General features: G+C 52.1%; 1 protein-coding gene across 1 annotated transcript; it reads left to right on the top strand.

Annotated features, from left to right (window-relative positions):
• The first annotated feature begins 1095 nt into the window (after positions 1–1095).
• Stk25 (serine/threonine kinase 25) lies at positions 1096–14274 on the top strand. The gene is made up of 12 exons (XM_006989592.4): positions 1096–1332; positions 1496–1581; positions 6928–7158; positions 8537–8593; positions 9277–9385; positions 10171–10328; positions 10415–10600; positions 10752–10897; positions 11171–11285; positions 11707–11778; positions 12814–12950; positions 13646–14274. The coding sequence occupies exons 2-12, from the start codon at positions 1552–1554 to the stop codon at positions 13683–13685; spliced, it is 1281 nt and encodes a 426-aa protein (XP_006989654.1). The 5' UTR covers positions 1096–1332; positions 1496–1551; the 3' UTR covers positions 13686–14274.
• Positions 14275–14322: the final 48 nt, after the last annotated feature.

Raw genomic sequence — 14322 nt, 5'->3', positions numbered from 1 at the left:
CAAGCAAAGCTTGCTTGGAGTCAGAGGGTGTTACTAGCCACTAGTTAACCATAGAGGTCTGGAAGTCTGTACATGGGAGACAGGAAGTGATAAGGCGGGCCAGAGAGAGGATCTAGGCCCTTTTTGGACAGAGGAGTGGTTAAGGTAGGAAGCAACTGGCAGCGGCTCCCCTGCTTCTCTGATCTTTTAGGTTTTTACCCTGATATTTGACTCCTGATTTTTATTGATAAGATTAATTAGATTTACGCTTCATCTGATGCCCAACATGGGGCTTCTTTTGTTGTTGTTGTTGTTTGTTTGTTTGTTTTTTCAAGAGAGGGTTTCATACATTTTCACAGTGTATAAAAAGATTATCCTGCAACAGGTGGGTATCCGTTCACATGTGACATACATATATATGCACATAAATAAGTCTTAAAAATAGATCAGGACTTGCCAAATGCTAGATTTCGCTATGGGAGAGCTAGGTAGGGACCCATACTGTTAGGCTATCCTGAAGGCCACACCACAGATGGTCTTTTTGGGGGGCAATTTTGCCCCCATTATTTATGCCTAGGGGTGGGGCATGGTGCTATGGGGCCCAGTGTTTGCTGGAAATCCACTTTCTTCTGGGGAGTAACACAACAAACAACCTAATCAGCATGTAGTCAAGTTTGGAGATGAAACAGAGTCAGATGCAAGGTCCTGTCTTGTTTGCAAGGTTTGAGATGGCCCCAGGATGATGCACAGGAAGAAAAGCCACCAGGGAGCAGAAACAAAAAGCTTTCCTCAGTAGAGTGGGGCACCACCCAGCTCCAAAATAATCACACAGAGACTTATTCTTTCTTATGAATGCCTGACCTTAGTTTGGCTTATTTCTAGCCAGCTTTTTTTTTAAAACTTAAATTATCCCATCTACTGTTTGCCTCTGGGTTTTTACCTTTCTCTATTTCTGCACACCGCGCAGCCTAACAGAGCGCCCGCAGGAACCCAGCTCAAGGTTCCGATCCAATCTGTAGCGTGCCTGTACCTCTCTACGGCCCGCCCCGCCGCACGGCCTGCTGGGACTTGTAGTCTGACACCCTCACGGCCGCCGAGCACCCCGCGCAACTCCGCATCCTACCGCGCAGGCAGCTGGGACTTGTAGTCTCAAATTCGCGGGCCCGGGGTACCCGGCGGGCGGCGGGACTCCTAGTCCCACAGAGCCTCGCGCTCGCCACGACACCCCGCTCCTGGCCGCTGCCCCCACCTCACGGGCTGAGAGGCCTGGGCGTTCCGGGCGCCCGAAGTGCGGTGTGAGCCGCCGTGGGGACTGCGAAGCGGGCCGGGAATCCGGGATGGAGCCTCCCGGAGGTGGGCGCTGCCAGCGGGCCGCGCCTGGCTGGGGGGGTCGGGGGAAGGCCGGGCACGCCCTGCTCAGGGGCGGGTCAGGGGCCCTGGGCTCGGGATCGGAGGTCGCGGGTGGAGGGGACTCCACGGAGCTGCTGTTGATCAAGCGGCCTGCGGTTTCTCGCAGGTGCTTGAGGCGAGCGGGCGGAGTGGCTGCGACGGACCGGTCACGCCAGCGGGGACATGGCTCACCTTAGGGGCTTCGCGCACCAGGTGAGTGTGGGCGTCGGCGGGGCGTGGGGGAGCGGGTTTCTCTACGCCAGGCGGGAGAGGGGCGGAGGCTGCATGTCGGGGGATGAGGGGGGTGGCAGATCGCTGTGGCCTGTGTGGCCGAGCCATCGCCGGGCAGGAGGCGAGACCCGCGGGGAACCTCCTCTGCTCGGGAGCTGGTGTGGGCAGGTGCAGGAGCCTGCCCTGGGCAGAAGCTGCTTGACCCAGGCCCGCAGCGCCTCCAGAAGATGGACTTCTCCTTCCCTGGCTACTAACGGGATGTGTAATCCCAACACGGAGCCACATAGGCATGGAGGATGAGGAGGCACGGGGTTCAAGGACTCGGTGGTGGGGTGGGGGAGGATTTGCTGTCTGGACCCTATCTATCTATCTATCATCTATCTATCTATCTATCTATCTATCTATCTATCTATCTATCTATCTATCTATCTATCATCTATCTATCATCTATCTATCATCTATCTATCATCTATCTATCTATCTATCTATCTATCTATCTATCTATCTATCTATCTATCTATCATCCATCTATCTATCTATCTATCTATCTATCTATCTATCTATCTATCTATCTATCTATCTATCATTATTTCAAAGCAAATGTGACAGCCAGCCGTCCACAACGTGGAGCAGACTGCCTTGGTGGCTGATTTTCGGTGCTTTTCGCTGTGGGATTTGCAGTTTAAGGGCTCGGTTTGGTTATGCGTAGGCTTGACCGTGGCCCCGCGAGGGGATCGGCTCTTGAGGACAGTGCAGTCCCCCCACCCTCCCTTTCCCCTGCATCCTTGAGAACTGGGTGTGCAGACAGGAAGCGCGTCCGTCCGCTGCTTGTGGGCAGGAACTGGAGGCAGGGCTCCTTGGAGGAAACCAATCCAGCCTGGAAGACTCTCACAGCTGTTGTCGGGTGGGCCCAGCTGTCAACAGATGGGCTCCCGGGCTTGCTAACTGATGCTGAATTAAGCTAACACATTTTAAATATGGGTGTTTTTTTTTTTTTTTTGACATTTTGCCTCTAATTATATAACATACTGAGAGGAAAACTGTGCCTCTAGTTTATTTTTAAGAGGCCTAGGCTTAGCTCCTGTAGGTCCCAGAATGACAAAGTGGAGCTGTAAACTGTGAAGGGATGATGGTGAGAGGACCTTTCTCGAAGAGAGCACCTTTTTGTCTTTTTAGGGGCCTGTGTCCAACCTAGACATACTTGGCTTCTGAAAGAAACACAAAACCTTCTAGGGTTGTCTTCTCCCACCGTGGCTGCCGTGGTGTCCACGGTGAAATTGCCCCTTTGTGTGGTAAAGATTATACTTTCCTCCATAGCCTGCGCTTCTGTCTTAGATTGCCCTTCATCTGGCCAGTTCCATCTCTGGAAGGACCAGATGGTTATGGGCAAGCAATGTGTGGTGGTAGTTGAGGGTGTGTGCCAGGTCACTCCTCTTGGTTTGTTTGTTTTTGGGGGTGACACACAGCAGGCATGTTGGCAGGCAGGCAAGAGGGTCTATGTCCCAGAATAGAGCCCTAGGAGTGAATGGAGAGTATGGGTCTCAACTGCACAGAGCCGGTTCAGTGACTTGGGCTCATAGCACATCCTGTCCAGAAGAGGAGTCCGAGCCGCCCACATCAGGATGCTGCATCGCTGTCTTTGACCAGCTGGGGCTGAGACAGGACAGCTTCGAAGATGTAACTACAGTCACGACCATGCCAGGAAGGTTCCGGCCACACTGTTTCTGCTAAGGCTGGCTGGTCCACAGCTGTAGGTATCCGAAAAGCACGGACTTAGAAGAATGAGGTTTCCCCCTTCCTTGCCGAAAACCTAGAACTCTTGCTTTGGGGTCTGCTGTTTTCTCCTTCTCCGAGGCAGTGGTGAATGAATACCTGGCCTGAGGATACCCTTCTTGGGCTGCTCTGCAGACCAGTTCTGACTCTAGGTTCCCGATTCTCAGTATGGCTGAGCATGAGGTCTGAGTCTGAGGAGTGGGAAAAGGCCCTCGAGAATCGGAGGGATGGTGGTCCAGGGTCATGGTTCTACATCTTCCAGGTTTTCTTAGGCTGCTTTAGCAGCCACTGGATGAAACAATGATGAGACTTTATGACCTCAAGTCATCAGCTAGACCTCCCGGAGTCTGAGATGGCTCTTAAGGTGTCTACACAAGGGTGGCGCTGTAGCAGCTGAGAACCAGTGGGGACTAAGTAGTAGGAGGGGGTTTGAGGAAGTGTTTGGGAAGCCCCTTGGAGCAGACACAGGCAGAAAAAGGTCTGCTATGTGGACCTTATTCTGCACTTGGCTTTCAGGACTGCTTTAAGCAGGGATCAAGTGGTCAGGGCCCAGACAGGAAGTGGCAGAAGACTGAGGTAGTCTGTACTGATTTCATACCTTAATTGGTGGGCTGTCCACTGCTGGTGTGGTGAGAGTGCATGGCCCAGAGTGTTGATTTCTGATCCGGCTTGGATCCAGTGCCAGTCTTGAAACAGCTGAGGTATCTGACTTATCATCCATACTGGAGAGAATTTACTTGAACACATGATTAAGCAGGAGAGCCTGGGGGCAAACACTCCTCCCTGGCCAGGGCAGCCTAAGGGACCTCAGGCAGCCCTCAGCTTTCTCTGTCTGGCCAGTTCTCAGTGTGGCCTTTGAGGACTTCAGGCCGCAGATCTGCTCCAAGCATCAACTGCTGCTCAGTGAGAACTGGTCTTAGGATTTGACTGCCAGTTCTAATGGGACTGTGAGAAGGGTCACTTTGGATTGGATTGGTCTTCCTTTTCATTTTCTTTAAAAAACAAAAAAACAATCACATTTATTTATGGATAGGTAGGTGTGTATTACCACAGTGTAAATATTAGGAGACCACTTATGGGAGTTGGTTCTCTCCTGCCATGGGGGTCCAGGGGATCAAACCCAGGTTGTCAGGCTTGGTGACAAGTGCTTTTACCCCTGGACCATCCTCTGGTCTTGGTCTTTTTCTTTCCCTTCCTTTCTCCTTTTTTTTTTTTTTTTTAAGTTTTTTAAGTTTATTTACTTTTATGTATATGTGTGAGTACATGCATGTATATATGTGCACCATGTGTGGGCGGTGCTTGAGATCATATGGGTTGTTGGGAACCAAACCCAAGTGCTCTTAACCACTGAGCCATCTCTCTAGCTCCCTGGCCAAAGTAGGGTACATAAGGACACCACAGCTAGTCTGCTCAGAGTGCCTGCTCTGGGCACTGCCTGGCACTGTGGCACACACTCAGGCTCTCCGAGGCGGCTTCGCTTGGAGGGATTAGGTGACTTCTGTGTTAAGACACTGCCCTTGTTCCTGGAGCGCATCCCCTAACTTCACCTCCTCTTTTCTGCAGAGTTCTTGGCTTTTAAGGGGGATGGGGAGTATGGTTCTCTGTGTCTCCCCGCTACTTCGTTCATGGTTAAAAACCTTAGCAGTGTAGCTAGTTGGCAAGGGAAATGTCTCTGGAAAGTCTCAGATGGGGTTTAGTCAGGTCTCTGAAACCAACTGCTTCGCTTGGAGAGAAGAGGCTGGGCCAGTTAGGCCTCAGGGAAGCAGGCAGCCAGGTCATTCTTGAGGACAGGCTCCTTAGGAGCATGGTAAACCCCTCGGACAAGCTCGTCCCTAAGCACAGAGGGATCTGAGCATCAGTACTTACACAGTTGTAAATAAACATGGTTTTGCCTTTTCGTGTCCTGCTCCCTGCCCCCACTCCCCACCCCCATGCTGAGGCGGGGCTGAACTCCAGACCTTGGTCATGCTAGGCAAGTGCTCTGCCACTGAGTTATTTCCTAGTCCTACTTAAAAACAACTGTACCTCCCCACGTGTGTACCATGTTGTGTATGTGTGGACACCCCACGTGTGTACCATGGCCTGTGTGTGTCGGTCCCCAGACAACTTTTGGAGTCAGTTCTCTTCTCCCACCATGTGGGCCTAGGGAATCAAACTTGGGTTGTTAGTCTTGGTGGCGAGTACTTTTATCAGCTGGACCATCTTACCATCCTTATTTGGTTCCTTTTAATTGGCACTAAAATCCTGTTTGGGGGACATCCTTTTTTGGAGGAGCATTTCCTAATGGAGGTAAAACCTGGCAGGATTGATAAACTGGATAAGACTCGGTGTTCCCATTCCTAGGTCCTCTTCCAGCTTGGTCAGTGGTATGGAGGGCGTCAGTGGTATCACAGGCAGGGGTAGGGACACCCAGTGGTGGCCCTGGGAGAGGCTCTGCCGCGTCTTCCCTTTTCTGTGTAGCCCAGGAGTATCTCTATTCCTGGAGGCAGCCGGGTTTGGACAGAGGACATACCTTTGCCGTCCTGGTCTTCACTTGTAGTGTACTGGGCTTTAAACCAGGTATCTTCAACACAGTTGGTTCAGCAATGATAAGATCTTATTGTTTAAATCTAAGAGCCATCTAGGGCAGCCTTCTGTGTTTAGTATCTAGAATCCAGCATCTGAGAGCGTGTTCAACTCAGTGCTAGTCTGAGGGTGTAGCTGGCTACAGGACTGATTTGGGAGTGGAAAAGTCCTAGAGGACTGATTTGGAAGTGGGTGTAGCTTTTAGGAGTGTGGAAAGCATAAGTTAGCTTGTGTTACATCTTAATCTCTCTGTTTGTTTGTTTGTTTGTTTTCGGGAGGCCCGAGTCTCGGTGTGTGTTTGTTTTGAGACAGAGTTTCTCTGTGTAGCCCTAGCTGAACTGGAACTCACCTGCATCTGCCTCCTGAGTGCTGCTGGGGCTAAAGGCATGTGCCACCATGCCCAGCTAAATTTTATTTTTATTTTTAAATTACGGGGGTGGTATGTACATGTGAGTGTAGGTACTCACCAAGGCCAGAGACCTCAGATCCCCCTGGAGCTGAAGTTGTAGGCAGTTTTGCAAAAGTAGTATGTGCTCTTAGCCACCAAGCGTTCTTTCCAGCACTCAGCCCACGTTACTTCTGATTGGTTTTCTTAGAATAGTTTTAGATTTATAGTAAAGGAGTTTTAAAATACCCTCTGACACACACATATTCCTGCCTGTCATTCCTGTCAGGTCTTGGCCTGGCTCACTGTTAGACAGCTCACGAGGGCACTTTGAGATATGATAGTACCCAGGCTTCTAGTCTACATCTGAGTCTATCGATACCTCTGATTCACTGTATCACATCTATTGACTGTGGTGTCACTTGGAGAGTTATGTTTAGGTTTTCTGAACAGGGATAAAGAGCCAGAGGAGACCTGAGGCGAGTTCCCCTTAGCTCCTTGCAGTGGACCATGCCCTCAGTCTGCAGGGGAGTCCCCTTGTGGTATTTCCTCGAGTGGGTGTTACCCGTGCTGTCTCAACATTCCGTCCCTGTTGGCTTCCACAGCATTCTCGTGTGGACCCAGAGGAACTCTTCACCAAGCTTGACCGCATTGGCAAGGGCTCGTTTGGGGAGGTGTACAAGGGCATCGACAACCACACCAAGGAGGTGGTGGCCATCAAGATCATTGACCTGGAGGAGGCAGAGGATGAGATCGAGGACATCCAGCAGGAGATCACTGTGCTCAGCCAGTGTGACAGCCCTTACATCACCCGCTACTTCGGCTCCTACCTGAAGGTACCTGCCAGGAGGAGGGGCCTCGGTAGTGGTTGGGGTGGAGCACTCTGCAGGTTCTGGGCCCGGTTTTCTCCTTTGTTTCCAGAGGGAATAATATGTACCCAAGGGTAGAGGAGGGCAGAGAAAGGCACTGCTGGGCACATGGGGTCCCTCCGGAAGGGCAAAGAGTCCCCTCCCCCATAGCTCAGCTTCACAAAAGCGTCTGTTCTCTTGAGGAGTGCCCATCTACAAGGGTCACGTGGCTCTACGGTGGTCCTAATGGCCCAGCTGTCTTCTCTATGGGTACTGTTAGGCACCGTCTAAGGGCCCCTGCCAGCAGTGCTCTGGGGGCCTGCTAGGAGGGCACTATGGAAGAGACGTAGCTACTCCTCTGTCCACCTGGTGCCTGTACCAGAGGTTTAGTAGCTGGGCAGTCACTGAGACCTTTTCTCCTGCCCCTCCCCCTCGACAGGGTCTGTGTAGACAAGGGTGGCCATGAACTCACAAGAGATCTGCCTATGTCTCTTAAGTGCCAGAATTAAGGTGTATGCCACCACATCTAGCCCTCCTTTTTTCATTTGGTTTTTAGTTTAATGTGTGATGTTGGTTTTTGTTGTTGTTGTTTTTAAGACAGGGTTTCTCTGTAGTTTTGTTTGTCCTGGTCCGTTATGTGGACCAGGCTGGCCTTGAACTTACAGAACTCCACCTGCCTCTTCCTCTCGAGTGCTGGGATTAAGGGCATTCACCACCATGCTTGGCTTGGCCCTCCATTAAAAAAAAGTATTGATTTTTTTATTATTATTTTTACCTATATGTGTCAAGTGGGGGTATGTGCACATGAGTGTGTGTGTGTGTGTGTGTGTGTGTGTGTGTGTGAGAGAGAGAGAGAGAGAGAGAGAGTGTGTGTATGTGTGTGTGCATGCATGTGCATGCATGCTTGAGGAGACCAGAAGAGGGTGTTGGATCCCCCTGGAACTGGAGTTAAAGCCCTTTGTGAGCCACATGATGCTGGTGTTGGGAATTGAACTTGGGTCTTCTGAAAGAGCATCAAGTGCTCTCACTTGCCAAGACATCTCTCTCTCCCTTCTTCCCCCCTTTAAAAAAACAAAACAAAACAAACAACAGCAACAAAACCCAAGGTCTCCTACCTAGCCCAAGCTGACCTTGAACTTCTAGCCCTCCGGGTGCTGGGCTTATAGACATTTACTACCTTGCCTGGCTAGAACCCTTTCCTGTTGGGGTTCCTGGCAGGAACTAGCCTGGTATAGTTGCTGTGTGGCATGAGCCCCTGGCTGACATCTTTTGATGGCGTTAGAGGGGTTGGTTGGCCTGTGGACTCCACATTTGGTATGCCTCCTTCATTTGCTGTCCAGACACTGACATGGTTCTCTGCTCGCAGAGCACCAAGCTGTGGATTATCATGGAATACCTGGGTGGTGGCTCTGCACTGGACCTGGTAAGTTCAGGCGCAAGCTGTGAGCAGCTTGCTGTGGGGGTGTCTTTCTGTACTCAGGAGCCACTGCTCTGCAGACTCTCAGGCTACCTGTGTATTGTCTTAGTGCTTTAGATGTTCATCAGGAATTGTCAATTCCCAAAACAAATACTGTTTATCTTGCCCTGATTGATGGTGAAAGAGGTCTTAGGCCTCTACTGGCCTGGGGGAGGCATAGCTAAAAACCCCAGACAAATAAGAGGGTCAGGGTCATAGTTAAGACCCTATTCTTATCTTTATAGTCACAGAAAAGATAAATATAGGTTTATTTTATTTTATACTTTATGTTTTTCAAGACAGGGTTTCAGCCAGGTAGGTGAAACAGCCTTGGCTGTCCCGGAACTAGCTCTATAGACCAGGTTGGCCTCAAACTCCAAGATCCGCCTGCCTCTGCCTCCCAAGTGCTGGGATTAAAGGTGTGCGCCACCACCGCCACCACCCAGCTAAAAGCAGCTGTTATGTTTTCTGGAAACAGCCTCACCCATTTCTCCTTCCCCCATTATCCTTGTAGCTGAAACTTGGAGAACTAAGGAGCACAAAGGCCCAGCCTTCTGCAAGGACTCAGAAGTTGGTGGGTGGGTGGTGGAGCTGTGGTGGTATGGGCGTGGTAGCTACAACTGAGGTTCTTCCCTGATGTCTTTCTTCAGCTAAAACCTGGTCCACTGGAGGAGACCTATATTGCCACCATCTTGCGGGAGATCCTGAAGGGCCTGGATTATCTGCACTCAGAGCGCAAGATCCACCGAGATATCAAAGGTCCTGCGGGGTGGGCATGGCTGCAGTTCTGCCCATGACCTAGAAAGAGATGGGCATGTGGACCCAGTAGATGTGGTGCCTGAGGGCATGGGATGTGGGAAGCCCTTCTGCCACCTGGAAACTGGGGTGTGTGTGTCAGTCTTGCTTTTTACCCCCTTTTTAATGGCCACACTGAGGATGGAACCTAGGGGATGGTGCATGCTAAGCAGACGCTCTGCTACTGAGCTACTTCCCAAGCCTAGGAAAACCTTCCTAATCTCACATCATCTAATCTCAGTCTTCACATCTGTGAAGGAAACCAGTTGTGTACCTAGTACACGGCCAGAGCCTTGACTCAGTATCAGGTGTGGATCTGTGCACCACTCCTGTGTGCTCCAGTCCTGATGAGGACTCACAAAGCTGGGCCAGCCCACCATGAATGACTTGGTGAGGATGGCTGAGCCTTTAGTTACAGTGAGGGATCCCATGGGCAGTGATAGACTTCCTGACTAGCCCCTGTCAGCTGTGCCCTTTGGTGAAGGTCACTGTGACCAGGTGTGATGTGGATGTCACCCTGGAGCAAAGGTAGGAATGCTCGTGTAGGTCCCCCAGCTTGCCTGCTTCTGTCAGCAGTGGCCCACTGGCCCACAGTGGCAAGAAAATCAATCTGAGGTCCCACGACATCCCGGCTGCTGTCCCCAGGGGCCAGGGATGCCATCCCATCACTGGTCAGGGAGTTGCGTGCAGGGCTGCTTGGGGCGGGCTGTGGAGCCCAGGGTGATGCCCACCTGTCCTGTATCGAGCAGCTGCCAACGTGCTGCTCTCAGAGCAGGGTGACGTGAAGCTGGCAGACTTCGGTGTGGCTGGGCAGCTCACAGACACACAAATCAAGAGGAACACGTTTGTGGGTACTCCCTTCTGGATGGCACCCGAGGTTATCAAGCAGTCTGCTTATGACTTTAAGGTGAGTTCTGGATGGGAGGTGGGAGTACACTGCCACCAGCTCAAAATGTTACATGTAGCAACTGTCCTGTGTGATACCCTGTCTAGGCTGACATCTGGTCCCTGGGCATCACCGCCATCGAGCTGGCCAAGGGGGAGCCACCAAACTCTGACCTCCACCCTATGCGAGTCCTGTTCCTGATTCCCAAGAATAACCCGCCCACGTTGGAGGGCCACCACAGCAAACCCTTCAAGGAGTTTGTAGAGGCCTGCCTCAACAAGGACCCACGATTCGTAAGGCCTATCCCCACTGGGGCCACCCCGGGGAGCTGAGGGAGGGCTTAGGAAGGGAGGATATTAACTTGGGGTGAGACGGGGCCCAGCCCTCACACCCCTTCCTGTCTGTTGTGAGGGTGGAACTCAGCTCTGACTGTCTTCCTGGCAGCGCCCCACTGCCAAGGAGCTCCTGAAGCACAAATTCATCACACGCTACACCAAGAAGACCTCCTTTCTCACTGAGCTCATTGACCGCTACAAGCGCTGGAAGTCTGAGGGGCATGGCGAGGAGTCCAGTTCTGAGGATTCGGACATGTAGGGCCTTTTTGTTAATGTTTGTCCTCAAGGGCTCCCTGGGTGCTTTAATGCCAGCGGGGTCTCCTCCAGAGGCAGGCTTAGAGCTAGTTGCTAGGGGGAAGACTGATCACCTGCATGCTGAAGAATGGGGCCTTTTAACTATCACCTAGATGCTGCAGCCTGAGGCCTCCTAGGCCAAGAGGCTGTCTCACAGAGATGAGATGTACCTCAGTACCATGGTTATTTCCAGCCCTGTCTCCATCAGCTCTTGTGATTCTTTATCCTCTTTAGCGATGGCGAGACTGAGGATGGGGAGCAGGGTCCCATCTGGACGTTTCCCCCAACCATCCGGCCAAGTCCACATAGCAAGCTGCACAAGGGGACTGCTCTGCACAGCTCACAGAAGGTCTGTTCATGCCCTGGGCCAGAGCACTGCCCCATATGTACCAGCCCTGCCTCAGCTCCCCTGGGGCAGCAGATGTGGACTGCAGTCTGGGTACCAGGCTTTTGAGGTCAGCTCCAAAGTGCCCTTGACTTGGGGCTATTTTAAACACTCATTATCTGGGGTCTGGGCAAAGAGCTTGGGAAGGACAGGGTAGAGTGGGTGGTTTCTAAGCTCAGAGTGGCATTGATCTAGCCAGGAATCCTGTTGAAGCCTGGGTCTGCAGGTGCTTAGGTGTGGGCCTGATGAGAACTGATGGCTTGTAGTTTGGGAGTTGACCCCTGGTTCATACTCTGTCAGCCTGCCAAACCAGAGATTGAGGAGACGGGGAAGGGAGCCTCTCTGATCTCTCCGTGTACCCAGTGCCTTGCTCTCCCCCTTGCAGCCTGCTGAGCCCATCAAGAGACAGCCAAGGTCGCAGTGCTTGTCCACGCTAGTCCGGCCTGTCTTTGGAGAGGTGAGAGTTGGTCATGCAGGGCAGTAGCTTTGTTCTCTAGAGGTGCTCCCTGCAGAGCCGTGGTGTATGTTCTCGTGGGCCCTGCACCCGGGCGTTACACATTGGATTCCTGGGTCTGTTGCAATTGGTGATGCGCAGGCTTGTGGGTCCAGTTTCCTGAGTAGACGGACCATACCATAAACCACTGGGAAGAACTGGCCTGGCCAGCGCCCTTTTGTGTCTCCAGACGTGCTGAGGTGGTCTGGCATTACGGTACTACTGTTTGCAATGTCCAACTACCACATGGTTCTTCTGTGGAGGAAGACAAAGGCTCGCTGATGTTGGGTCAGTCCTAGGCAAGGGTGGTGATTCCTTGGTGGCCATATGACCTTATGTCACTGTTGCTAGCTGAGGGAGGTCAAAGCCATCATCAGAAATACAGTGCAGCAAGCTGGCGGTGGTGGCACACACCTTTAATTCCAGCATTTGGGAAGCAGAGGCAGGTGGATCTCTGTGAGCTCAAGGCCAGAAATGAATGCTCATATGGACTTGAAGGTCAGGCAGCAGGTTGTAGGCCTATCTTCCCACCCCCATGGTGACAACAGCATCTGGAGCCCAGAGAGGGAGTACAGGAAGTAGAGGAATGGAAATAGTCTCCCTGAGAACAGGGCAGGTAGAGTAGACCTTAGCCAGAGGAGGAAGCAGCCACTTAGGGCTGAGTTATGGGCAGCATGCAGTGTTGCCCAGGGCCGAGAAAGTGACTAAGTAAAAGTACTGTCAGGAGCTGAGGTCCCAGAAACGGTTACGGACGCTCTGAAGTCTGATCTGGGATGTCTGTCAAAGTCCTTATAGTGTGCTCTGCGTTACTGTACTAATTTCCAAGTCAGACCGGATCCACTGATTTCTTCCTGACCTTCAGTCTGTAAGAAGCCATTTGTCCTGATCAGGGGAGAGAAGGGCCCCAGGAGTCCTCAGCAGGGAGTGCTCCCTTCCTTCCTGTAGGTCCAGATGTGGGTCTCGGGTAAGATGCCAGTTAGGTGCATGTTCTCTCTGCAGCTCAAAGAGAAGCACAAGCAGAGCGGCGGGAGCGTAGGTGCCCTGGAGGAGCTAGAGAACGCCTTCAGCCTGGCTGAGGAGTCCTGTCCTGGCATCTCAGACAAGCTGATGGTGCACCTGGTGGAGCGTGTGCAGAGGTGAGCACAGTGCCTGACCAGGTAGGAGGTCCTCATGGGGAACTTTGCACAAAACGGACTCATTCTTGGGAGCAGCTGGCTTGGTCCCTTTTCAGGTCAGCATACTCTCGTTAGTGCCTTTGGAGTTGGAGAGGGAGAGGCAAGTGGGCCTCTTTGTGGCTTTGAGCTACGCCTTAAGGTTGGACCTCAGTCTCAGGCAGTGTCTGGACAGTTCCACAAAATGGCTCAGTGACAGAGCATTGTGTACAGCTGACTTCTGACCTTTCTCCTTGGTGGCTTCCTAGAGGTTCTGTGCCCGGGAACAGCATGGGTCCTTCGTAAGCCGAGGACTTGCCTGCTGTTGATCCCCCCCCCCCCCTCCAGCTGACTCACACCTGTGAAGGGACAGGCAGGGCAGACACTGGCCCTTCCTTGGCAGCTGCACAGGCTCAGGGTTCCCAGGCTGTTATGGGCAGATGCACCAGGCCCTCCTCCCATATCCTCTGGACCCTGTTCTTGTCACTGAGAGAAACCCACCCTGGTGGTTCTGAGGAGTAGCAGGGCAGGTTTAGCCAGCACTGATCCTGCGACCTGAAACCCTGAGGATGTCTTGTGAGATGCTGCTGGTAACCATGCTGTGACCCGCACATCTGAGAGCTTGTGAGGCGCTGCTGAAGTACATGTCCAGGAACGGTAATGGTACCTTTCACTTACAGGTTCTCACACAGCAGGAACCACCTGACGTCTACCCGCTGAACGACTAAATGCACTGCTCTTCGTAGAGGGAGAAGAATGCTTTTGTTTTGAGCTCTAAAAGGACTGACGTGGAAGCCCTCTTGTGCTGGGTTGCAACTGCAAAGACCTGCCAGCCTGTAGGCTTCACAAGCCAGGTTTCCTTCCTTCTGCCCCACCATCGTGTGCTGCCCCGCACAGCAGCCACTGGATACCTGTGTCCACCTCCTCGGTTGTCTGAAGCTATGGTAGGCAGCCAGGAGCCCTGGAAGAACTGGGGAGCAATTTGGAAGGCTGGTGTGACCTTCTAGAATCCTGGGCCCCTGCAGCTGCTAGACTAAGGATCAAAGCAACTTTTGGGCAGCTCTGGCTCTTACCCTACACCAGGGATATTGTCTCGGGGGCTCATAGGGGTCCAAGATGGTCATAATTTGCCTTGTGGTGTCAGTTCAGGTACTGTGTGTTTTCATGAGTACTCGAATCGTCCAGAATTTGCCTCCCCCCCCCCCTTTTTTTTTTAAAGAAAATTGAACTTGCTAAATATCCTGACAGTAAGTGTTAGTTTTCATAGAGCATTGAAAGCCCTACCATTTCAATAAAGACCTGGATTGGAGACATTCTGATGATGGAGCCTAGCCAGGTGGGGTTTCTGTAGCCTCTG

This window comes from Peromyscus maniculatus, chromosome 13 (assembly GCF_049852395.1).
Source record: "Peromyscus maniculatus bairdii isolate BWxNUB_F1_BW_parent chromosome 13, HU_Pman_BW_mat_3.1, whole genome shotgun sequence".
Taxonomy (NCBI): Eukaryota; Metazoa; Chordata; class Mammalia; order Rodentia; family Cricetidae; genus Peromyscus; species Peromyscus maniculatus.
The sequence above is the reverse complement of the archived record's forward strand: the minus strand, read 5'-3'. Positions and strand labels throughout refer to the sequence as shown.